Source organism: Rhea pennata, chromosome 25 (assembly GCF_028389875.1).
Source record: "Rhea pennata isolate bPtePen1 chromosome 25, bPtePen1.pri, whole genome shotgun sequence".
Classification (NCBI taxonomy): Eukaryota; Metazoa; Chordata; class Aves; order Rheiformes; family Rheidae; genus Rhea; species Rhea pennata.
Genome location: NC_084687.1, coordinates 1,281,565 through 1,307,972, shown reverse-complemented (window position 1 = coordinate 1,307,972; position 26,408 = coordinate 1,281,565). Strand labels below are relative to the sequence as shown.

Genomic DNA, 26,408 nt, shown 5'->3' with positions numbered 1-26,408 from the left:
AGTAATGAAAATCTTTAGAAGGGTGTTCTTTGTTGGTAAGAAAATTACGAGTAAATAGAAAATAGAGTTATAAAGAAAATTGCTGTCTAAGCTTAACACCAGAGTTTTTGCTCAACCACATGACAATAATAGAAATGAGTGTTTGAATGCAGTATAGACTGGAAAAGTAAACACATGAAAAGAAATTCTTTTCTTGCATCCTGTCTTTTTTTTTTTTTTTTTTCCCTCCTCTGGTAAACACATTTTAACAAGTGGAATTACAACATCTCTAGTGTTTGTCAATTTGAGCTCAGCCCACATGTTGTTATATTCTGCCCTGCAAATTACAGCTTATTTGATAGCAACTCTAGATATTTGGTTCTCGGCAATAAACAACCATCTCTTGAAGCAAAGACACGAGAACTCTGTAAGCACTCCCTATACCTATACTGGTTTCCACCACTGTTCTCACAAAGAGCAACAAGTTTAAAAATCAATGTATCTCCCTTTGCAGTACCATAGTACCATGGTTTAATTTGGGACAATCATCCATGAAGGTAGTTTTGCTGAAGAAGGAGCAAGATGGTCACTGTTTTTCTGTAGGCTGGCCTCTGGATGGGCTGTGTTTTCCACCAACTGTGTTTAATATATCTGCTCTTGCAAACAGTGATGGATCTCTTTGCAAAAGCAACCACCATGGCAGGCTTTCCCGCTGACTAGTCTCCAATAGGATCATACACAATTTCCCCACACGCTCCTGCAGCAGAGTGTGTATTACTGCATGTCATGATGGCTTACCATACTTCCAGATGCATTACCTTTTCAGCTGAATCAGGTGAACCTATGCTGTACAGCACTGAAAGGCAGCATAATCGGTGGCTGCACAATGGCTGTAGAGCACAACACTGTCAGAATCCCTTGGACAGGTTAGAGAGGGACACTTCACCTTGCTTAGTCTCTCACCTGATGAGACTTCAGAAGCACACCAGAAAAAAAATATGTATAAGACTCATTTGCGTCCCACAAAAAACATCAGCAGTTTCTAGAAGGAAGATTTTCTGTCCCAGCCAACAGCTTCTTATCACAAAATGGGCTTAAAATAAGATTAATCCAAATCCTCCTTGAAGAAGTCCTTGCAGAATTGGTTTCATTTTTGTTTCACTCTCATTTCCATGTATTTTTCCAGGAAATGAAATGACTGTGGAGAACAGTCTTGTATTGACCGAAGAAATAACCTAACACAAGCAATAGCACTGCAGGCTCCCAGCTCCATCTGGAAATGCCCCTTCCAAGAGGACAAGGTACCTCTATTGTATTGTCTTACATAAAAGGCAAACCAGTTTGACCTAATGTGCTAAACACTAGTTCAATAAGGGTTCTTGCCCGCATAAACAGGAGACTAGACTGTAAGAAAAGGGTACTGATATTACATCTGGGTAGTGCATGAGTGACACCAGCTCTAGAAGGTTAAATGTATTTCTGGTATCCACATTGCTAACTGGACGTTGATATTTTGGAATGGTTGCAGAGAAGAGCCATAAAAATGATACAAGGGCTGGAAAAAAATAGGATGTAGAATTAAGGAATTCAATCTGTGTAACTTCTTAAAAAAAAAAGGTCAAGAGGATGACTGCAGTGTAATGTATAGGATCCTTCCTGGTTAGAAAATGGGTACTAAAATGGTTCTGTGATTTAGTGGAGAAAAGAATAGTGAGAACAAATGTATGAAGTCAAAGCCAAAAAAAGTTCATATTGGAAATATGACCTTTTTTAATGTTAACACTGAGGATGATTAACCACAAACTACAAAGAGAAGTGCTGGATTCTCCATCTCTTTCATTTCTAACTATTTCATTTTTTCTTCTTATAAAGGAAAAATGCAATGATTTTCCATCAGTTATTTGCATTAGATCATAGAATCATAGAATCATAGAATCTGTAAGGTTGGAAGGGACCTCCGGAGATCATCTAGTCCAACCCCCCTCTCAGCAGGGTCACCTACAGCATCTTAGACAGGGTTGCATCCAGGCGGGCTTTGAATATCTCCAGAGAAGGAGACTCCACAACCTCTCTGGGCAACCTGTTCCAGTGCTCCGTCATTTTCACAGGGAAGAAATTCCTCCTCACATTCAGGCAGAACTTCCTGTGGTTCGATTTCTGCCCATTGCCTCTTGTCCTGTCACATGGGACAACTGAAAAGAGTTTGTCCCCAGCCCCCTGACATCCTCCTTTCAGGTACTCATACACATTGAAAAGATCCGTCCCCCTCAGTCTTCTCTTCTGCAGGCTACACAGGCCCAGTTCCTCATAGGGCAGACACTCCAGCCCTCTGATCTTCTTCGTTGCCCAACGCTAGACTCTCTCCAGCAGCTCCATGTCTCTCTTGTACTGGGGAGCCCAGAACTGGAGATGAGGGCTCAGCAGAGCTGCATAGAGGGGCAAGATCACCTCCCTCAACCTGCTGGCAACAGTCTTCCCGATGCACCCCAGGAGACCACTGGCCTTCCTGGCCACAAGGGCACATTGCTGGCTCATAGTCAATTTGTCATCCACCCACCAGCACTCCCAGGTCCTTCTCTACAGAGCTGCCCTCCAGAAGGTCAGCCCCCAGCTTGTACTGGTGCCTAAGGTTATTTCTCCCTAGGCGCAGGACTCTGCACTTGCCCTTGTTGAACCTGAGGAGGTTCCTCTCCGCCCAACTCTCTAGCCTGTCCAGGTCTCTCTGAAGGGCAGCACAGACCTCAGGTGTGTCAGCCACTCCTCCCAACTTAGTTTCATCAGCAAACTTGCTGAGGATGCACTCTGTCCCTTCGTCCAGGCCATTGATGAAGAAGTTGAACAGGATGGGACCCAGTACTGAGCCCTGGGGGACACCACTAGCCACAGTCCTCCAACTAGACTCCATGTCACTGATGATGACCCTCTGAGCTCTGCCTTTAAGCCAGTTGTCAATCCACCTCACTGTCCACTCATCTAACCCACACTTCCTGAGCTCATCTGGGGGGATGTTACCAGAGACAGTGTCAAAAGCCTTCCTGAAGTCGAGGTACACAATGTCCACTGCTCTGTCCTCATCTACCCAGCTAGTCATTCCATCATAGAAAGCTAGCAGGTTGCTTAAGCAGGATTTCCCCTTGGTGAAGCCGTGCTTACTACTCCTGATCATCTTCTCAGCTTGGAGATGATATCCAGAATGAGCTGTTCCATCACCTTTCCAGGGATGGAGGTGAGGCTGACTGGCCTGGGTCCTCCTTCTTGCCCTTTTGGAAGACTGGAGTGACATTGGCTTTCTTCCAGTCCTCAGGCACCTCTCCAGTTCTCCAGGACCTTTCCAAGATGGTGAAGAGCGGTCTGGCAACAACATCCGCCAGCTCCCTCAGTACTCGTGGGTGCATCCCATCCGGGCCCATAGATTGTGAACGTCAAGCCTGCCCAGAAGATCTCTAATCCTATCCTCCTCAACCAAAGGAAAGTCTTCCTTTCTTGAGACTTTCTCCCTCATGTCCAGGCTACACGATTCCTGAGGGCAGCCCTTGGCAGTGAAGACTGAAGTGAAGAAGGCATTTAGTAACTCTGCCTTCTCTGTATCCCTTGTCACCAGGGACCCCGCCCCATTCAGTAGGAGGCCCATATTTTCCCTAGTCCTCCTCTTGCTGCTGATGTATTTGATGAAGCCCTTCCTGTTGTCCTTAACATCCCTTGCCAGACTCAATTCCAAAAGGGGCTTAGCCTTCCTCGCAGCATCTCTACATACTCTGACTACATTCCTATAATTCTCCCAAGTAGCTTGTCCCCTCTTGCACGTTCTGTGTATTTTCTTCTTCTATTTGAATTTGGCCAACAGCTCCTTGCTCACCCATGCAAGTCTCCTGCCCCTTTTGCTGTACTTCTTACTCATAGGGATGCATCACTCTCGAACTTGGAGGAAGTGATGTTTTACTATTAGCCAACTCTCCTGGACCCTCCTTCCTTCTAGGGCCTTAACCCATGACACTCCACCAATTAGGTCTCTGAAGAGCCCAAAGTCTGCTCTCCTGAAGTTCAGAGTTGCAATCCTGCTTGTTGCCTTACTTCTTTCTTGCAGGATCCTGAACTCCACTATCTTGTGGTCACTGCAGCCAAGGCTGCCCCCAACCTTCACATCACTAATCAGTTCCTCTCTGTGGGTAAGTACAAGGTCCAGCAGAACACCCTTCCTCGTAGGCTCCTCCACCATTTGTGACAAGAAGTTATCATCAATGCGTTGCAGGAGCCTTGTGGACTGTTTGTGCCTTGCTGTGTTGTCCTTCCAGTAGATGTCAAGGTGGTTGAAGTCCCCCATGAGAACCAGGGCCTTTGATCGTGAGGCTACCTCCAGCTGTCTATAGAAGGTCTCATCAAAGATAAGTTCAAGACGATCTTGAACTGAGTTCAAAAATTTACATGATCTGAGTTCTCCTGCCACACCAGCCATTGCCATGATGAATTTCCAGCCTGATCATGGCAACACTGTCCTTTTCCTCATTCTGGTCAAGGATAAGAAAAGAAATGTAAATCATAAACAATACAAATTCCCATGGGCTACTTCTGGCAGTGAAGTACCAGCCATTAGACTTGTTTGGTGAAGAATAGAACTCATTCAGAAGCGACATTGTCAGTGTTGTATCAGGAGCAGTATTCATTTCTTCCTGAAGCACTGGAGAGGGAAACTCACTTTTGCCAAGTGAGGACACTTGGCCTTCAGAGACAAAAGGCACCTTTGCCAATTAAAAGGCCAGATGTTTTAGGTTCTTAATTTTTTTGTAATAATAATGAATTTCACATGACTGGCATTTCCCACACCAACCCTGGGCTTCCAAAGCACTTCTCAGAGGGGAACTTATTTACTCCATTTTACAGGCGTAGAAAGTGATGCACAGGCTCATCCCAGCGCTCTGATCTAATACACTGGGGCTTGTATTGGGAGGGTCTGAGTCCCCCTAGATCCTGTGATATCTGCTGAAAGTACTGGTGCTCAGCACCATTCGAAATCAGGGATGAGATGTTTGACATTTGCTCCCAGACATGGAGGAAACTGAAAATCAGTGGCCCCTTATGAAAGATTTGACCAAATTGTCTAACACCTGAGCAAGGATTGAAACGGGAATGGGAACCAAGAGTCTTGGAAACTAGCTTCCTCTAGTAACTAAAGCATGTTTTTAGAGGTAAAGATGCATCATGTCTTTAGATGATAAAAACTGTACAAAAGAGAAAATTGAATAGAATCTCCTTCATTTTCTGGCTTCAGTTCTCAACACTTCAGTTCTCTACACTTCACTCAGCTGGAAAGATTGGTGGGTGACCTAGGAGGGAAGTGCTCCCAAATTAGTTGCTTGCCCTGCACAATAAAATATCAGCTAAAATTCAGGTCCCATGAATGTTAAGTGATGTAGAAGGGGGAAAAAGAGTCTTACAGGAGCATATACAATAAAAGGCTCTTAATAAGGAGGAAAAACAACCTTCCAGGAGCATATACAGTAGTAGTCCCTTAAATATCCACAGCCACTGAGGAGTGGGAATGAGGTCCTAGAGCTCAATAGCTGCCAAAAAGCAGACTGAATTATAAGAATGACTAGAAAAGAAAAAAAAATGGATTACAGAACAGCATTGTGCCACTGCATAATTTCATGATTCATCTTTGTCTTCATTACAATGTACAGTTCTGTGTTTCCACGTCAAAAGTGCAGAGGAACAAACAAGTGTGACCTGCAGACTAACTTCTGATTATGAAATAGCTAACTGGACAGAATTGGAAAAGTTACATCAAAGGATGGGTATGATGGAGAGCTGCAAATACATGGATGGCACAGTCAAGATTGAGGCTGCTCATTGTCTCTCCTAGTGCAAGAGTGAGGGGGGCAGTAGGCAAAATTAACCATCAGCAGGATGAAAATAGCGTAAGGATGTATCTTTTCACACTGTGGGTCATTAGTCTGTGGAACTCCTTGTCACAATATATTGTGAATGGTGAATGACTAAAAATTTATTTATTTATTTATTTTATTTTTTTCAAAAAGCAATTGGACAAATTAATGGACGAAAATTCCATCAATGGGTCTTAAAAGTAAAAAAACTCACCTCTGGTTTGGGAAATCTCTGAACCTCAAATGAAATTGTGAATGTATTCTGAGGAAGCAGAACAATCATTTTACCCTGTTCTTAGATTTTTCTTTAGCCATTTGATGCTGGCCCATGCTGAGATGGCTTATAAGGCTGAAGATACCTTTGGTTTGCCCTGAAGTGTAGCTGTTAAAAAGTTCTTGTCTTTTCCCAGAGTGACTGTTTTTGAAACACCTGTGAGCAGGCAGACTAGTTGATCAGGGCAAGGTTAAGATGAATGGAACATCCTTTCTGCATTAGGGGCCCAAGGCAACTGACTGGCTTCAAGCTTGCTCCATATGAGGCAGCAAATAATCCTTTTGACAGCATGGCCTTCAGCATTATAGGGGTGTTTGAATTGGTCATGTTTCAAGGAGTGAAGGCTCCCTGGACACTTGAATGGAGAAGGATTCAGATTTGGACCTTCTTTGCTGCAACTTAAGGAATTTCCTGTAATGAAAGTAAAACCTTTCAAAGACTTTCTCTAGCTAGAGAACTGGTGCATCATTATATGGCTGCAGTGCAAACTTCTCTGCTGCCAGCTCTATGGGGGAGAGGGCACTCTGGCTCTGTGTCCTTCCTGTGTCTGTTTAGACTGCAGAGTGGGAATTCCTGCCTACAGTTCCCAAACTTGCTTATTTGAGATTTTAAATCTGGGCTAGTGGACCCTTCCAAGGACTGTGGCTGGAAGAAGCACTTTGATTCCAGCACATTCTGCTGAATTCAGCCCGCAGAGGAGACCAGGAACACTAATGAGAACCGCTGTCATGCACTTCATTAACCTGTCAGTACAGCAGCATGTGGGTTTCAGATGATCATCTTCTAAACGAAAAATCTTTTATGCCCAGGAAAGATGTTTCTTGTAAAAAAAAAATCTTTGTTTCATATAAATTATTAACTGCTTGGGATCAGTTCTGCTTGTGGATGTTAAGACACATTCTGTCCCAAGTAAATCAGACTTGGAGGTAACACCTTCAGTATTCTATTCCCATGAACTACCCTAATCAAACAAGCTATCTTCCTTCCACCATTAACAGTGCAGTGCCAGCACCACATCAAATGAAGCCCCTGTTATCAAAGCTGGGGAAGGGATGGTGCCAATTACTGAGCCTCATAGATTTCATGATGAGTGATTTACATGAGGCTCTGTTTATTGAACACCCTATAGCTCTTGTCAGAAACCTGCAACAGCAATAGATGGGAATAAGATCAGGGAATTCCTCAACAGAAGTGTAATTTATTAGCAGAGATTGAACCCCTTAACTTGTTCCAGATTGAGGCTTGTATATTCTGGTGTTGGTTCTTTCCATCATTCCAGCCACATCTCTCCCAAAGGCCCAAGGTGTGTAGAGGAAAAGCACGTCTCTGCACCTGGGAAGGTCGTGCCCTCAGCCTTGGTCAGCCATGTCCGTGAGCATTAATCACACTATAAATAAGATTTCCCAATGCTCTTGACTTTCCTCCCCCAGGTGCTCATTTTAATACCTCCCAGGCTAGAAGTTTCCTGAAGGTTATGGTAGCAGCTAGCTCTTCTTTTCCATCTATGTGCAAATTCAGACACTTGCATAAAAATGCACATATGTACCATTTGCATCCCAGTAGGGAAAGTCTCCTTACAAAGTGTACTGCCTAGCTTGGCTGGCTTTTCAGAGTGTGTGCTTCTCTGCTTAGTAGATGAGTCTGAAGCAAGGAAATACCTCTAGTAGGAGTACAGGAAGAACACTGGGAGACTTCCTGCTGGTTAGGTACTGACAGGGGTATGCATGGAAACATGGGAGAGATTTATGGGGCTTGCTCTGCCAAGCACTTGTGATCCCACAAAAATTTACCAGTGTCCCACAGTGCCTGGCAGGATCACACATATGTTCTGTTCCGATTGTCTGTGGTAGGACATTATTCTCTCCCTTGTGACCTAATGGCCAATGACTTTTATTTCTTAAGCTTGCCTGTTTAATTAAGACGTTTCTTCTCACCCAAAGTATGGGATAAGCTAGAATGAAAGAAGTACGCTTTTGAAACTGAAATAATAACCCTCAGCTCACCCTTGGTGCTAGTTATTATAGCTGAATGAAGTGGTTGCATTATGATGATCAAAGGATGCCTTGGTAGAATGGGCACTATTGTGGGTGAAAACTACTTATTTGACATTTCTCAAGTTGTTCTTAGCATTCCTTCTAAATCAGCCCTTACACTTTGTCTAAACAGCTGAAGCTGATGCTTAATAAAAATCTGGACAGTGCTTTGTCCAGGCACTTTCTATGAGAGATTAATTCAGGAAACACTTCAAATTTTGAATGTGAAATAGTTGCGAGACTTTCACTCAGCACTATATGCCAATGTTACTTAATAGCCTGGTAGCAATATACGTATTACCAAAATAAAAAGTAGCATTTTTTGTAGATACAGGATTTCCGGAGTTACTGGCAATTGAACTTACTAATCAACATCAAAAAATAGTGACCAGATAATTTGCACGTGTAAACTTTCATTTAAAAGACAGATAAGATGCAAGCCTCTGTCAATGGAAAGGATGCACCCCATGGTGAAAAATGTAGATGTATCCCATCCAGACCAGGTGACTCCTGAGAGCAGCAGCATTCTCTGCATTGCTCTGAACAGTGTCAGTAAAGTGTTTGTAATGCAAACTGGACAATAACATGCACCAAAGGGTTTGTGATCATTGTAAAGACTCCATAGCTGATCAGTATGCATAATGCAGTCATGCATGTAAGCACACACAGGTGTGGAGAAGGTGTTGAGATGAGACCTTTTGTTCAACATCAAAGTTGCTCAAAAAGTCTGCCTGGTATGTTTTCCAAGAAAAAAATATTACTTTCTGAACTGAATGAAAATTGTTGGAATTTTTTTTTCCATGTAGATAGAAATTCCTGCAGTTTAAAAATGGAAGCAGAGAGGAAATAGAAATGATAAACATTTTCTGCTTGAATTTCGTGGGAAAAAATATGCACTTTACTTTCAGATACTGACTTTCTTATGCAAAGTATTTTTTTGAAAAATGTTGGGGAGCTTTTTTACTACTCAGTGAAAAATGGGGAAGCCATGAAGAAATTTGAAAGAGAATTTTAGCATTTCATATGAAATGATGGAAATTCTTTGAGTCTCTTGAATAAAACCTCTGGCTGCCACCCCTGGAGGAAACAGCTATTTCTCATGAGCAAGAGCAAGGCTTTCCCCTGTGATCTCTGACTTTCCCAGGAGAGAAGGACACCACTTGCTCAGACCTGGTCAGCATACTGTCCCAGCTGGAAGATGCCGCGACTTTGATGGAGTAACAAGTGGAGAAGGCTTACAGCACCACGAGGCTGCTGAGGTTCTGGAAGGCGTAATCGGGAATGTGCCAGATCTGGTTGAGAGCCAGGGTCATGGCCTGCAGTGCTGGCAGGTGGTTCAGAGCTTGGACAGGGATCTCCGTCAGGGCATTATCATCCAGCCACAGGTGACGTAAGGAAAGCAGCCCCTCAAAGCTCTTCTCAGGCACCACAGAGATAAGGTTTGCATCCAGGCGTCTGAGTGGGAAAGAAACAGGGTGGGGATAAGTGAGAGACTGATCTAGCATTTATTTCTGTGCCCACAGTGTTATGTAAAGGGAGTTTTGGTGCTGAGGTGGGATGGACTGATGACCAGGAAGATTGAGGTAGTCTGTAAATAGAGATAAGCATAAGAAAGTCTCAGTGCAAGGCTCCTGCCTGTGCTCACAGAGGATGTTTGACCTGCTAAGGCAGCACTAAGGATGGTTCGTTTTACATGGCCCATTTATTGCTGTCAGAGTTGCCAGCTCTTTAAACAAAGTGTCCAGGCTAAGTCCCTTCATGGGGACCCACCAAACGGCTATTAACCAGCTGTGGCTTGCAGGCACCCCACTTAAAAGTGAGGATCGAAACTACATTTCCTGGGACTGGACTTGCTGTGGATCTGCCTGAAACTTACAGGGCAGGTGTTGTGCACTATGTCTCCGACTTGTGCAAACAGTGCTCTGTCCTGGGGACTCCACAGCTCACTCAGACCTACTGCTGCAGGATATGCAGGAAACCCAGACAATATTGGCAAAGTCTCATTCCAGAGGAAAAGGATTTGCCTGGAAATTTGAGATAATATGAAAGCCCTGCTTGAGGTCCTGCATTAGAGCCAAATATTTAGAGCTACCTACAAAAGTATGAGGTGCAGGAAACACGGAGAGCAAGTCAGACCATATGTCATAACACAGGAAATAAGTCTGCACTCTCTGTGTTGCACATGTTCAGGCCTTTCCTTCTCCTTAATTTGCCAATTGCCTTTTTTTTTTTTTAAATCATCGTGGAAACCTTAAGGCAGTTGAAAAGCAGAAATTTAATTTAGTTGGAAACTTTATTTTTCAAGATGTGTTTTTGTTCCAAATCAGAATGAGAAGCCAAAAAAAAAAAAAACTTATTATGAAACGAAAAAGTTCAAAAACCAGGTTTGGGAATCATCTCTCTTAAAGATATCTTGTTCCAACAGTGGTGAGCAGGATTTAATGTGTTATCTGTAGATTTTAAAATCAAGCTATTAGAGGAAAACACTTCAAATTTGGAAGAAGTATCAGGAACCAATTATATCAAGGAGAAAGAAAATTCAGATTTCAATTCATGGCCAACAGAGCTTGTTGTTTTTCCAAATAGTCTAAAAGAAAACTCTTGGAATTCAAATTGCAAAGAGAAAACACTTTTTCTCTGATGAAAGCATTAGAAAAGGAAGTTAGCAACTCTTAGGGTCTCCTTGAATCAAAGATCCTCCATAAACAGCATGTAGTATAGAAATTAGCATTTTTTAACTATAGAAATTAATATTTTTGGCAAAAGTTGAACACTGGAACAGAGCCCAAGACAGTCCTCCCCCCCCACCCCAGCCAGCAGTTATCCAAAAGAGCACAGAGAACATTCATAGATCACAAACCAACACTCTGTAATGAACTTCAAATCTGTAGCAGGAAACCAAAAGCTTCACTGTCATGTGCTGTGGAGCAGGAAATATCTCAAGTACAAGCTGTAGTTTAGGTCTCTGCAGTGAGGTGAGGATGGTATTTGCTAGGTGAAATTTTAAGTGTTTCTAGGAAATGGACCTTTTTTTACACTACAGAAAAAGAAATTTCCTGTGCTGAGCTCTGACCTGAACAGACATTCTTCCCTTACCCCGAATCTGGAAATATGTACCTGGTCAGAAGTGTAGTTGAGCCTTCCTTAGACTTCCCTTGGACAACTGACATTTAAATGCAACGTTGTAATGTGCAAGTCTTAACATAATCATCTCAATTAACTGCAATGATAATTCCAAAGTCGATTAAATAACAATGTCAGTCCTCTCATTTTACCACATTAATGATTTTTTTCACAGGTTACAATACATTTGCATTGCTGTGAAACAGCATTTCCATTTGCAAGGCCGTTTGACTGAAAGTTTTTCAGTCAGCTCTAATGACTCTTTTATAGATAACAGGAATGAATCACACCCAAGTTTCAGTATCATTGCCATAGCATTTGCTTCTTTGTCCAGAAGGCTAACACAAGAAAGTGTGTATTTTTGTCTTGAATAAAATGGCCTTGTTGCAAACTGCCTCAATTTATCTCCTGTCACCAAGACTACAGACAAATCAGAGAACAATTTCTTGCATCCTCTTGAGAAAGCAAATCTAAAGAATAAAGAGCAGAAAAGCAAATCCTGCAGCAGCTCAGGATAAGACTGAAAAATGTAGCTGAAAAGTTCTGTCAAAATGCTTTGGGATAAACAAGAACTTTTTGACCAAAATTAAAACTTGTGTGGGGAACATTAATATTGGCTTTATTTTTCCATTCTTTTTTCAGCATAAGAGTCTTGTTAGTTTTTTGGCATCATTATTTGTTATTCAGAAAAAAAGAATACTGCTTACTTTTCACGGAGACGTGCTTTCATCCAAATCTCTATATATTTACTGAAAATTGTTTTAAGATGAATGTTCTGTTTTAAGTTTAATTAAAGAACAGACAATGAAAATAGCCACTGAGAATAATTATCATTTTTTAAAACCAAATTAAGTTTTCAGAAATGGAAATGCTAAAACAGAAGTAAAGCCTGGGGAACAAGGCTGAGTTGTTCGTGATAAGAATTGTTTATAGTAAGAAAGTGAGATGGCCCCTGGACTGTTTTGCTTCATATCCCACTTTGGTCATGAGTTTTTGGGCAAAGCCACAGGCACAAGACACAGGGGAATTTGTCTTCTATGTCATGGTGCCCCAGGTGTTAGGGAAACAGTTAATGCAGCTGGATTTTCTCCACAGCTATTTAATGTACGCTCAGGGCAGGCCCTTTTTATGTCTGTGGCCCTTTAGGTATCAGAGAAGTGGCAATGAGGTAGGATGGAAAACTAGTGGATTTGTTTGAAGTACTTGGTGTTAGGTTACGAGGTAAAAAACTCATTTCCAAAATAATGAAGGCGCACAGAGAGACAATGACAGGTGGGGGAACCTGAACTACATCCTGCTCCAGCTTCTCCCAGGCCCAGAAGAGTGTTGAACCAGTCAAGGGTTCATCTCCACAAGCACAGAGAGCACAGAAACATGACAGTAGTAGGGAACAAAAATTACCTACTCGGAGGACACCTTGTATGGGCTCCTCTCAGGGCTGTTCCAGGAGAGCATTTTGCCCATGGATTGGATATGAAAATCAGCAAGATTAGGCAAATGGAGTAGCCCTTCCAAGCAGCTTTCAGACAGAGTGGGGGTTACTGCCTAGGGCTCTTGGGCACATTGCTGGATGCAGGGGAAGAGCATATGGGATTGTGCAAGACTTATGGGATTTTTAAGGGAGGAATCAAAGGTGTAGAAAGTGAGGAATCTAGGTGATCTGGGGAGGAAAAAACATGGGAAAATAAAAGGATATGGGGATAAAAAGGGGCTGGTCATATGTAAACGGGGCTGCTCAGTATGCTTGTCTGGTCATACTCTGCCCCTGATCAGTGCAGTCTATCCTGTTTTCTTATTAAATTCCTTTCTAACTGTCCTGGATAAGGAACTCTCTATTCTGTATGCATGTATGTGTGGGGGTCTGAGTACAAGCAACATGCGTCAGACCATCGGACAGAGGGCTGATGTGTCTGTGGTTCCAGCAAATGAAGCAAGTGAGGGTCTGCAAGAGTGTGTGTGATTGCCAGTGAACAGGAAGCCAGACTAGCCAGCAAGTTGGTGAAGTGACCTGTGAGTCAGATATGTGCATGTGTCCCTAAGACCCTAAGACCACAGAGGTTGTTGGTTACTGGGGTAACCAGGGGATTCCTGACAGACTGTCAGGGAAACTGTGAGGTCTGAATGTCAACTGAGACCCAAATTTGTGTGTGTGTGTGTGTGTGTGTGTGTGTGTGTGTCTAGAGCTGAGACACCTGGAAGAGTAAGGATGCAGAATCACCTACTGAATGCACTGTGTGTCCAAGGCCATCTGTGTGTGTGTGCGTGAGTACCTGGAGTAGGGTTTCAGGCCTCAGGGTCTCATATATCTCGGTGCCAACAACTAGGGAGACTGGCAATCCAAAGGCCAGCTATTGAGTGGTCTGAGTGTCTAAGCCCAGCTGCTGGAGGACTCCACATCATACAAATGTATTTGTGTATGTCCCCTAATGGACCTTCCTCCTGATCAGCCAGAAAGAGGAACAGGGTAAGGTGTCTGAGTGAGTGCTGAGAGTATCTGTCCACATTGATCTATGTAAGCCATGCATACATGCACAAATATATGTATGTTGTGTATGTGTATTGGTGTGGATACTTACTGGGATTACATGCTCAACTTTGCTAGTGGTTGGACTTAGGTGCATGGAGCTGTGGCAGTCTCCCCCTGTGAGGCAACTGTGTTTGGCCTCTTTACCTATCGCTCAGATACCTACCTACCTCTGTGGATCTGTATGTTTAGCACAGGGACAATAATTGTGATTTGTCTGAGGAGTCTGTAAATGCTCCTGAATGGGGAGAAGCTTTGAGCATGCTGCGGATCCAAGAACATTAGAGCCAGGCTGGAGCATGTCTGTCTCCACTCTTTGTGTCTCTGTCTTCTTGTCAACAAGAGGTCACTTCTGTATAACTAAAATAAACCACAAGTCTTCTATCTCTTCACCTTCTTGGTGGGTGGCTGATGAAATCTAGGCATGTTGTGATGGATGTGGCTGCTGCCCATGTGAGACACTCACATGGCAGTATGCTCAGGGAGGGAAGGGAAAGTGCTTGCTAAGCTCCAGCCACATAATCACTGGGTTAATCTGCTTCAGCTTGTGGAAATCAGACCTCAGCCAGATTCCTTGATGGAGTAAAAAGGAGACATTTTGCTGGTTGCAGTGAGCTCAACAAGGGCCCGAAGAAAGTCAGTAAACAGTGGCCTATTTGGAACATAGTACACCAGACAGTACTCCTATTTGGAGCTACTGAAGTTAAAATAAGGGACATGGAAGTGTCCAGTTAAAGATGTTTTACGTGTAGCATTATGGGCAGGATTTTTTTATGTCCCTTTGTAACATCAACACTTGAATAGAGAACAAACTAAGTGATGATTATGCTCCTGGTAGCAAAAGGTCTTCAAATTGTTTAGTTGCTCCTCAGGGAGTTGCTAGATCTTTCTGGAATAGGTACATTCTTTCTAATAAAAGCTGTGCATATGGGGGTTGCTAATTGCTATGGCTTTCAGACAGCTCTTGACTCTGTTCTGGAAGGAGAGAAGCTGAAGTTCTTGGCACAGACTTTTTAGTAATTATATCAATTATACTAAAAAAAAACGAACCCAACAGTTCTCTCCTTTCTTCAGTGTGTGACTCTGGCTCTGTAAGTGTTTTCTGTTATGATTTATACCTTAGATAATTGGGCCGATTAGTGGGTAAATGGGACAGCACAGGCTGAGGCTGGCTCCTCACCTTCCACAGAGATGTTTTAATCTTCATTTCACCAAATCACTCACTCGGTTTTTCTTGCAAGCATTAACCCATTTGTGGCTAACAGAGTCCTCTTCATAGAGCTGCCTGATGGCTTGGAAGCGGGACATTGTCTCATGTCTGCTATAGAGTCTGCTATAGAGCAGTGCTGTGAGTCTATGGGACTTACAGCCCCACAGTGAATGAGACACTCAGTAGTTCCCAGACCTAGATACCTACACAGATAAGATTTCCAAGGTCAGCCAAACATCAAGGCACTACAGAGATCTATCTCACTAGCTGCAGGTGAAGAGAGTTGATTTTAGGAGGGACTTTCAAGAATGAAGGCACATGAAAATCACAGCTACTTGAAGGTCTTGGCTTTTGGCTTTAGATCTGCATCTATTGCTGGTGATTATGGGGCATTTATATAACTCAAATATGAGACTTAGTTAAAAGCAAAATAAGTCCAAAAAAGTGCCCAGAATCACCTCAATTTTTGCTCTATTTGCTGCTTTAAGGACCACAGCGCTGTGAGGAGAGGGGACTGCCCGAGAACTTTGAAAGTGCCTTGGCTTTTGGTATAAGTCTAGCAACTGTTAGGAGTGGGAAAAGGGAAACCTGTCCTTGGGCAGGACAGTATCAGGTAGCCTGCTTGCAGGTACAGGGTTAAGAGGCCAGCATAGTGCAGGATCACAGCTGACTCTGATTCATCTGGGCTTTGAAGAGCCACTTCATTGCTTTGTGTGTTGTCTGTGTTTGAGAAAGGCCTGAGGAGGAATTGCCTGCCCCTTTGCTAAGAATAGTCCAGAGAGGATGCTGAGAGCAAAAACAATCTAAGTAGGTTGGAAAGTCCTTTTCTATGAGAATAGGCCAACAGTGGGAGATTCCACCTTCCCAGTGTGCAGAAGAGAAACCAATGTAAGCAGTGCAGCCACTTCTGTGCAGTTGCCAATGCAGCAAGTATGTCATGAGGCACATATGCATTCTGACAGTTCTCACTCTACTTTGAGATTGTTTGTTTCCTGTGCATCAGTCCCATCAGTTTCTGTAATGTGTCTTATTCCAAGAACTACTTCCAGAGTGCTTTCAGAGGATGTAGGTCTGTGTTTCCTAGACATCTGTAAGCACACACATCCTGCTGTCTGTAACACGACTGGTAGTCAGTGTGCCGGAGTGGATAACCAGAAGAACTCTCTCTGTTCCTTAGCAGATGTGATACAAATCTCAGACTATCATGAGCAGAAGCCACTTTTCCCAGCTCTTTCCAGGTCTTTCTAACTGTGAGCATATATAGAGAGGGTAGCAGCAAGGAAACCAACACAATGACATGCTGTCAGGAGATATTCTGATTTTTGCTGCTATTTCTTCTTCCTTGCATGGAGAATGAGCTTATAATGGTGGATTATTTGGATTCTTTATAAAAACTGTGCACAGTAACCAGTCTGAAGTATAGACTCTATGATGTTCCCCGACATCTCACAGGCCAGTCACAGCAGGGCACTGGGGCCTCAGACCCCAATCCATCTTCCCAGAATCTGTGTAATATATTGAGCTGTTATTTTCCTTGGTAAAGTTGGAGAAAATGCACCACCAGAGATCACAGGCAGTGTTGGGTAGCACTCGATTGGATTTTCTCCAGCCGAATTGTGGAGACCTGTGTTTTCCCTTGTGTCAGCAGCAGAATATAGGGCATGAAGAAAAGACGCTCAGGAGAGAGAGTTGCTGCCCTTAAAGCAATGAGGATGGACACAGCAGCAGTTGGAGGAAGAGCTGGATTCCCCACTTCCCCCTGAATCCACCTCTTTCCCAGAGGAGTGAGAGCTTGCTTTCTTTCTGGCCCCAGTGTGTTTGTGTGACTGCTGAACAGAGCTGATCTCACCAGAAATGTCTAATTGGTGCCTTCAGGCAATCATGTCTCTCTTCCTGTCTGAGTTTATCTTGAAAGGCTCCATTGAGATACCTCCTATCCCATAATAGGATATAAGTTCCTTGTAGTAACATAAGAAGGAATGATGTCACTGCAGCTAAACTTCTCCGATAACTTACTAATGACTGGGGCCAACACCTCAGCTCTGTTTTCAGACAAAACTTCCAGACACAGTGCCTGAGTTAGTACCTGGCTTGTGAACTCCCAGGGAATTCTCAGCACAAGAAATTGAAGGTAAAATACGGGAGACTGACTCCATAGCTGTACAAAATACCCTGTTCAAAGATATTCAGTGCTTCCAGACTGTCTCCCCCTTCTACCACTCCCCCATAAGACAGCTCCCTGGGTATATGATAGTGCAAGCATTCAGCTGTCTCCTGTGCCAGTATCTGATGAGGCCTGGACACACAAAAGCATGGGTTTCTGGGTCTCTGAGCATTCCAGAGTAACCTTGCTGGGGAGCAAGGGCTTCTTCCATCAACTAGTATTGAATGGGATAGTAGAAAGGCAATCAGGGACAGTGCTAGCCTGGAAGCTGGGCCACTTGAGTTCAAAGTGTCTTTCGTGACCTTGTGATCATATGATGCTACAGTCACTCTGATAGAAATGATATGTTATTGAATAGAGAAAACTTTGCCTTGCAGGCCTGCTTCAATGCCTGGGCTCTCTGCCCCTGCCACAGGACAGCTCAAAGCCCTCAAACAAGACCTGCAAGAGGCCCCTATCTCTACTTCCACACTGAAAGCTCTTGTGAAATGCATCCCAGGCAACACATTAAGGTCCAAGACACAAAGGTGTTCCCAAGCCATTGGCTTTGGAACAAGACCTGGTGGAAACGTTTGCACAGTTCTGTTTCAACTGCAATGAATATTTATTCTTGACTTTATGGAACATGTGCCTCTGAGAAGCTCTTTACAAGGTAGTGCTCAGGAAGCGAAATCAGAGAAATACTTAAACTCCACACAAAGTGCCTTTGGTACAGACAAGATGGCTTTGTTATTTCCAGTCACAGATGCCTCCAAACCTCCTTAGGTCAGAATTGTACAAGGAGGACTACTAAAATTTCTGTGCAGCTATAGAAACTTCTGACAGTTGGGCAGCTGAACTTTTGTGCCAACTCCCTGATTAGCCCTCTTCCTGGGAACACTGGCATTGCCCTCTTGCTCGTGATACCAAGGAACCTCAAGTGGAGAAATGAAGAGGATACAGAAAACAACAAAAGACCAAATAGAGTGGCTTAAAGGCCAACAAAGCAGTGTGGACCTCAATGTTCATCAAGCATGCAAGTTTGCTGGAAAAGAGAAAGAAGGGCAGTTCTCAGAGACAGGAAAGAGCAGGACGTATTTCTCTTTAGGAAGAAAGTTCAATAGGTTGTTGCCTGGTCCAGTTTATTTTGATCTCCACAAGAGATGTTCATAGTGTGTGTAAAATCAACAGGCTTCAAGTCAAGGGGCCCACAAATATTTCCGTGGTTGAACCTTACTTCAGAAAGCTATCAGTAAGTCTGTGCCACAGAGCTGCTGCCTCCACCACCTCATGTGGTACCAGCGGAGCTCTGTTAATGGAGATCCACCCACTACTCCACCTCTCCACCTGCAGTAAATCTGTTCTGAGTGGCCACAGTTGCTGCAGGTTAATGGCCTTTAAGACTTTGCATTTAGAAAAAGTTGAGGTTTTACCATGTTATAACCCTACTGTAGACCAGACTACCTGTAATTTGACCATGTGTGAGTGGCACTAGTGAGCACTAAGTTCCTCAGTTTGCTAGTAATACCTATCTTGTGAGGCTGGGCTGGTAGAAGCTTGTGTTCAATGCTCTGAGATTCGTAGCTTAGGCATGAGCTTGAGCAAAGTGATCTGCGGAGCAGAACAAATGGGCAAACCCAGGACAGCTCCTTTCTCATTAGCTCAGAGAAGAGGTGAAGCCAGAGGTGGTGAGGCAGCTTGAAGCTAGAAGTGTTGGGGCAGCTGTACTGGGAAATTATGTTTAGGAATCCCAACTCTCAGTCAGTTACAGGGAGCACTACAGGCCATCTTTCCTGGCCTGCAGGGAAGGCAAGATGCAAGAGGAGAACTCAGAAATGCTTGGAGCAAGACACACCAGCTTTCAAGCTACACTACAGCTGCAGAGCACTGGAAAACTGTGCTTCTACCTGGAAGCAGGGGCAGCTTAATAGGTATAACACTCAGTCATGAGGATAGGACTTAGGCTGCTTGGCTAAGTGTCCTCTACTAGTTGTCCAATGTCCTCTACTCTGCCACAAACTCAGTGTGACCCTAGACTTGGCTTTTCTTTGCCTTCTTCTTCCACTGTACAAAGGGAATAGTAGCTTTACCTCACCTTGCAAGGTACTATGAAGCGTGCTCTCTTCCTTCAGAAATGGTTAGCACAGTGGATGCTTTTTAGGAGACAGAACACTTGGACCATCAACAGTGTGGCCTAAAAGAGCCCTCACGAATCACTATATTGAGCTCCAATTGCCAAAGATACCGTGACTAATAGATCTTGTGATGCATAGAGCTGCCTTTAGCTGCCCCCAAAATTTCAATAATGTACATCACATCACTTGGTTAAAAATTAACTTGCTGTTTGTACTACCAAGACAGCTAGTGATTGCTATGCCTCACACTAAAAGATGAGACAGTTCTACGGCACCAACTTTCACCCCTGAGTTTCACTAGACTGACTATGCTCCCATTGTTTCTGCTATTCAAGGGAGTAACTCCTTGAATCACAGAATCACAGACTGGTTGAAGTTGGAAGGGACCTCTGGAGATCATCTAGTCCAACCTCCCTTCTCAAGCAATGTCGCTTAGAGCACATTAGCCAGAATCCTATCCAGATCGCTTTTGAATACCTCCAAGGATAGGAACTCCACAGCCTCTCTGGGGAACCTGTCCCAGTATTCAAACATCCTAACAGTAAAGAAGTTTTTCCTTATGTTCACACAGAACTTCCTGTACACAAACAGGGGTTTGTGTCCCCTGTTTCTTGTCCTGTTGCTTGGCACCACTGAAGAAGAGTCTGGCCTCCCTTAAGAAATTTGTATACGTTGATAAGATCCCCTCCCTCAGCCTTCTCTTCTGCAGGCTGAACAAGCCCAGCTCTTTCAGCTTTTCCTCAGAAGAGAGATGCTTTAGGCCCTTAATCTCAGGGCCTTCTTAGTAGCTTTTCGCTGCACTCACTCCAGTAGCTCCATACCTCTCTTATACTGGGAAGCTCAAAACTTGGTGCAGCATTCCAGGTGTGGCCTCCCCAAGGCTAAGTAGAGGGGAAGGATCACCTCCCTCAACCTGTTGGCCATGCCCCTCCTGATGCAATTGATAATACCATTGGCCTTTTGTACCATGAGGGCACATTGCTTGCTCATGATCCATTGAATTCCATGAAGTTATGAAAGGTGCAGAGAATTAAAGATGAGAGCAGATTCAGGGCCATGATTGTGTCTTACAAAGATAGTTGGTGCCAGTTTAAAAATATTGTTCATATTTACTTGCCTTGCTATCTCTAATTTATCTGGATCTTTTCTATATTTCATCAGGAGAGCTTACGAAGTCAATGCATGTAACATCTGACATCCATTTTATTTTTGCACCGATATATCTACCGTATGTAATATCTGGGACATATCTTCCCTGCTATGTGGTTATATCTACTGTATATAACATCTGGGACCCATTGTCCATCTTCTGTATTGAGTCATCACTAGGGAAATATAACATGCCCTGGATACTTATGTGTATAAGTGAGTAAATTAAGGTTCATGAGTCCCCATAACAAAGGTCAACGTAAAACATATTGGAACTTTCTGTATGACTCATACCCAAGAGAGTGTATATGTGGAGTGTGGATGTGAGCTGTAATTATTATTTCTTTAGTGTCTACAATGTTCTAGGCACTGGTAGATCAGTCAAGAAGGCTTATGGCTTTTCCTGAAAGCTATTACAGTCTGAGCTAGGAGCTGACAGTTCTTATGAGAAGTATATTAAAATGGAATTAAATTTCTGAGTTTGTCAAGGTTTCCTTTGAGGGATGGTGGCTTGTTGAAAGGTGGATACTACAGTTACTGAAATGTGGGCAGCGCAAGCTGGAGCAATACAGATAAGGAGCCACTGATGTCAGCCTAATGTAGTTAATCTCTTGAATATTTATCCAAATGGAGCTCCAGGTTGCCATACTAGATTGCTAACAGTCATGCTTATATATCATTTTGGAGGTGACTACAGTTCATGACGGTTATAGCAATAGGTATTTGTACTGTTCTAAGAAGGCCTAATCACAAACTTAATTGGGAGGGGAGGGAGGGAAGAGTTAGAAAGTGAATTCTCAAGAGAAGACTTGAGATAGGGAAATACCAACAGAATTGAAAGATGAATGTGATGGTACAACTCAAGATTTAAGTGAGCTAAATAGTCTGTTCTCTATGCTTTCCAGGGCAGAATCTCAAACACTGTCAAGAGATGTAACTAGTTTTTAAAATACTATCTATACAGGTAAGACACCCAGGGCAGTCACGAGTAGTTTCTGTAACTACTGACACCATACTGGGTCGCAGATAGCAATTTTGCCAGGCGTCTATTTTTAGTGTTATTTGTCAGTTTTGCCACATAATGAAAAAAGTTATAGTGACTGAGTTTTGCTAAACTTTGAGTTGTTAGCCTGATAAACAACATGACATTTTTCCTGGGAGATAAGGTCAGAGATTATTTTAGAGCAGAGACACAAGCATGGTCCATTTGGATGTTTCCTTTACATGCACTTCACAACATCTCATTTCTCAGAGCCAGGGCTTAATGCATGAAGGACTAATGAAAGTGGGAATGCATTGGGTCACAGCAATCTTAAGCTGGTCTTGTATACTGAGGTTCCTTTTTTCTGTCATATCTGGTCTGCTATTGCCAAACTATTGTGGCCAGTCTTAATGGCAATCACAACTCTGTTAATGACAGTTCAGACTTATCATGCACTGAATGAAGTGGAGAAAAGAACTAACGAGTGGCACATTGGATGACAGTCTGTGGCATATGGAAACAGAAAAATCTGTTCTACTCAGAGTCTATGGTAGAAAGCAGTGACTCATTTGAATTTGGCTTATCATTTCTTAAATAAATTACGAGGTGTGGCCATAGAGCGAGAGAGTCCCAGTCCCTTCCAGGGCCATCAGTCCATCTCAAATCAAACAAAGGAAGCACACCTGTAACATTTCCTTACTACCTATGCGCTGGCTCAACTACACAAGCTATAGGGGCCACCTTGCCCTTTTCAGATGAATCTCAGATTGTGCACAGTAGGTCTGGGAGGAATGATCGTAACGTGGAGGAAGACAGTCTTCTGCTTCCATATGACTAACAAGAAGTACTAACAGTCAGACTTTAGCAAGGACTCACCACACCACAGCTACATCATTGGCCAAGGTACATTCAAATGTATTTGATATGTCTGACTGCAGTGTACACTTGGCCTTCGAGTCTTGAGTTTACCATCATTTGACATTTGCTCAACAGCTCCTCCTAGACTTTCTTCATTATAGAAATACCATTGAGCACTTAAATGCTAAAATGGAGACCAAACGTCTCCCGAAAACAAAACCCATGCCTACTTAGTTGTGTTCTTCTCCAAAGCTAGCTGCTGAAAAGAGCTGACTTGAGGGACAAGAGTCCTTGCCCTTGAAGTCCTCTTCATAGGTGGGTCAAGGAGGTTTTGAGGAGCCACTGACCTCTGGAGTGGAATGAACTTCTTTAGCTCACTACCTGCTCTATGATACTTGCCCTTAGTTCTCATTTTCTACTAGAGTCCTCCTTTCTTTTTGAAAGTGGTCTATCACATAAATTCAAAGACCTGCACTTTCAGCAGCAGAGATCATCAAGAAAGTACTCAAGACTGATTTGTTTCACTTTATCTTGTGATTCTCAGTTAAGAACTATCTGATTGCTCCTCCTTGATCTCTTTTCCATCGTACTCCAAAAAGCCTGTGGCTGATAAATCATGTTACAGAACTGAGTTGGTCTTGCCACAAGACAACTTCTATGCCAACAGGTTGCGAGTCACCATTATGTTATACTAATTTTGTAGATTCCTATTTTCTCCATAATTTTTATCCTGTGAACATCCAACGGAAATAACACATTTTTAAACCTTATTGCATCACATATGATTTATAGAGAATAATATTGCTGTTAACAGTGAACTGTCAAATCTCACATAGATCAAAGATTTGAAAGAAGGAATTTGACAAAGATCTTCAGGCCGTGCTGATTCCGAAGTGATTTTTCTTCCATTTGTCATAAGAATTTATATGCTTCTGAGAGTCTAATCTGGTGGGAAGAGCTTTCTCTTTGTCTACATCAAAGACTCCATGTTTGAAAATTGCTATAAATCATTCTTTGCATTTTTTCTCCAGCCATATAGTATAAAAATAATTACCTGCCTTGAGGGGCAAGGGCTGAAGGAGACTTTAATGCATAAAACGCCAAAAAGTCTCTGTTCAAGATACCAGAGAAGTGGCACATCAATGAGTAGAAGAACTAGATTATTTTAGTAAGAGGTAAAATTAACCTGTGTGCACGGAGTGCCCATGGCAGGTTGATTTAGTGCTGAGAGATTATGAGCAAAGTGAAGTCAGATGGAGTCAGACCAGAATGTCAGAGGAAAAGATATTTGTAGAAAACATGGAAATACTTGCAATATTTTTAAGAACAATGTATATGGCACAGTTTGTCTTGTCACATTGTATCCCATCAGCATATGAAGGCATTGATACCTTCTGCAGAACAGATGTAAAGAGAATGGACATTGCTGTCACATAAGCACATGAAATGGGAAGATGATGTTAGCAGGACCAACAGAGACAGCACTGGAGTCTTCCTCTGGGAGGCCAAGGCTGACTTCATAGAATCACAGAATCACAGAATACCTGAGATTGGAGAAGATCTCTGGAGATCATCTAGTCCAGCCTCCCCACTCAAGCAGCGTCACTTAGAGTGCGTTCCCCAGAACCCTATCCAGATGGCTTTTGAATACCTCCAAGGATAGGAACTCCACAGCCTCTCTGGGGAACCTGTCCCAGTATTCAAACATCCTAACAGTAAAGAAGTTTTTCCTTATGTTCACACAGAACTTCCTGTACACAAACAGGGGTTTGTGTCCCCTGTTTCTTGTCCTGTTGCTTGGCACCACTGAAGAAGAGTCTGGCCTCCCTTAAGAAATTTGTATACGTTGATAAGATCCCCTCCCTTGGTTTTCTCTTCTGCAAGCTCTTTCAGTTTTTCCTCAGAAGAGAGATTCTCCAATCCCCTAATCATCTTCGTAGCCCTACATTGGACTCTCTCCAGTAGTTACATGTCCCTCTTGTACTGGGGAGCCCAGAGCTGGTCACAGTACTTCAGATAAAGCCTCCCCAGTGCTAAGTAGAGGGGAAGGATCACCTCCCTCGACCTGAGAGGGCCCCATTGGCCTTCTTGCCTACAAGGGCACATTGCTGGCTCATGGTTAACTTGTTTTCCACAAGCACTCCCAGGTCCTTCTCTGCAGAACTGCTTTTCAGTAAGTCAGCTCTCAACCTGTACTAGTGCATGTGGTTACTCCTCCATAAGTGCTGGACATTGCACTTGCCTTTGTTGATCTTTATGAGGTTCTTCTTTGCCCTGCTCTCCAGCCTGAGGTCCCTCTGAATGGCAGCACAGCCTTCTGATGTATTAGACACTCCTCCCAGTTTAGTATCATTAGCAAACCTGCCGAAGGTGCTTTCTGTCCCATCTTCAAGGTCATTGATGAAAAGGTTGAACAAGACTGGACCCAGTATTGGCCCCTGAGGGACACCACTAGCCACAGGACTCCAATTAGACCCTGTGGTGCTGAGCACATCCTTCTGAGCTCTCCCTTTCAGCCAATTCTCAATCCATCTTATTGTCCACTCATCTAAACCGCACCTCCTGAGATTACCTCTGAGGATGTCATGGGAGACAGTGTCAAAAGCCTTGCTGAAGTTGAGGCATATAACGTCCACTGCTCTCCCCTCATCTACCCAGCCAGGCATTCCATTGTAGAAGGCTATCAGATTGGTTAAGCATAATTTTCCCTTGGTGATTCCATGCTGACTATTCCTAATCACCTTCTTTTCCTCCACATGCTTAGAGACATCACCCCAGACGAACTGTTCCATCACCTTTCCAGGGGTGGAGGTGAATCTGACTGGCCTGTAGTTTCTCCAGTTTCTGGAGACTGGAGTGATATTGGCTTTCTTCCAGTCCTCAGGCACCTCTCCTGTTCTCCATGGCCTTTCAAAGATGATGGAGAGTGGCCTAGCAATATCATCTGCCAGCTCTCTCAGCACTTGTGGGTGCATCCCATCGGGGTCCATGGATTGGTGGGTGTCAAGTTTGCCTAAGCCTAAATGATCTCTCACCTTATCCTTCTCAACCAAAGGAAAGTCTTCCTTTTTCCAGACTTTCTCTCTTGTCTCCAGACTCTGGGATTCCTGAGGGTTGCCCTTAGCAGTGAAGACTGAAGCAAATTCACCTGAAATTACTGAAGTAATTCTGTAGAATTACTGAAGCATTCAGTAATTCTGCCTTCTCTGTACCCTTCGTCACCAGGACTCCCACTCCATTCAGCAGTGAGCCCGCTTTTGCTACTAATGTGTTTGAAGAAGCACTTCTTATTGTCCTTGACATCCCTTACCAGATTTAATTCCAAATGGGCCTTAGCCTTCCTCATCGCATCCCTGGATACTCTGACAAAGTTCCTATATTCCCCTCAAGCAAGGGGGATTCCACATTCTTCCACATTCTGTGTACTTTCCTCTTCTGTCTGAGTTTGGCCAGGAGCTTTTTGCTCATCCCTGCAGATCTGCCCTCTTTGCTTGACTTTTTACTCATAGGGATGCACTGATCTTGAGCTTGGAGGAAGTGATGCTTGAATATTAACCATCTCTCCTGGACCCCCATTTCTTCTAGGGCCCTAAACCGTGGGATTCCTCCAAGTAGGCCCTGAAGAGGCCAACATTTGCTCTCCTGAAGTCCAGGGTTGTGATGCTACTTATTGCCCTGCTTCCTCCACACAGGATCCTGAACTTCACCATCTTTACCATCTCATGATCACTGCAGCCAAGGCTGCCACCAACCCTCACATCTCCAATCAGCCCTTCTTTATTTGTTAGTACAAAGTCCAGTAGCACACCTCCACTTGTTGGCTCCTCCACCACCTGTGTCAAGAAGTTATCGTCAATGCTCTACAAGAACCCCCTGGGCTGTTTGTGCCTAACTGTGTTGTCTTTCCAGCAGATATCAGGCTGGTTGAAGTCCCCTATGAGAACCAGGGCCTGTGATTGTTAGGCTATTTCCAGCTGTCTGTGCAAGACCTCATTGACTTCCTTTTCCTAATCAGGTGACCTGTAGTAAATACCCATGACAGTATCACCAATGCTAGCCTCTGACACAGCTGATGCAGTGACTCCAACAGCTACAGGGGAATGTGGTCTGAGGCAT

At 43.5% G+C, this 26,408-nt stretch overlaps 1 protein-coding gene across 1 annotated transcript in view; it reads right to left on the bottom strand.

Moving 5' to 3' along the window:
* Positions 1–26,408, bottom strand: part of LGR6 (leucine rich repeat containing G protein-coupled receptor 6) — a 166,713-nt gene that overhangs the window by 46,307 nt on the left and 93,998 nt on the right. The window contains exon 7 of the mRNA XM_062594778.1: positions 9,408–9,623. Within this exon, the coding sequence (XP_062450762.1) occupies positions 9,408–9,623 (216 nt within the window). The remainder of the gene's footprint in view (positions 1–9,407; positions 9,624–26,408) is intronic.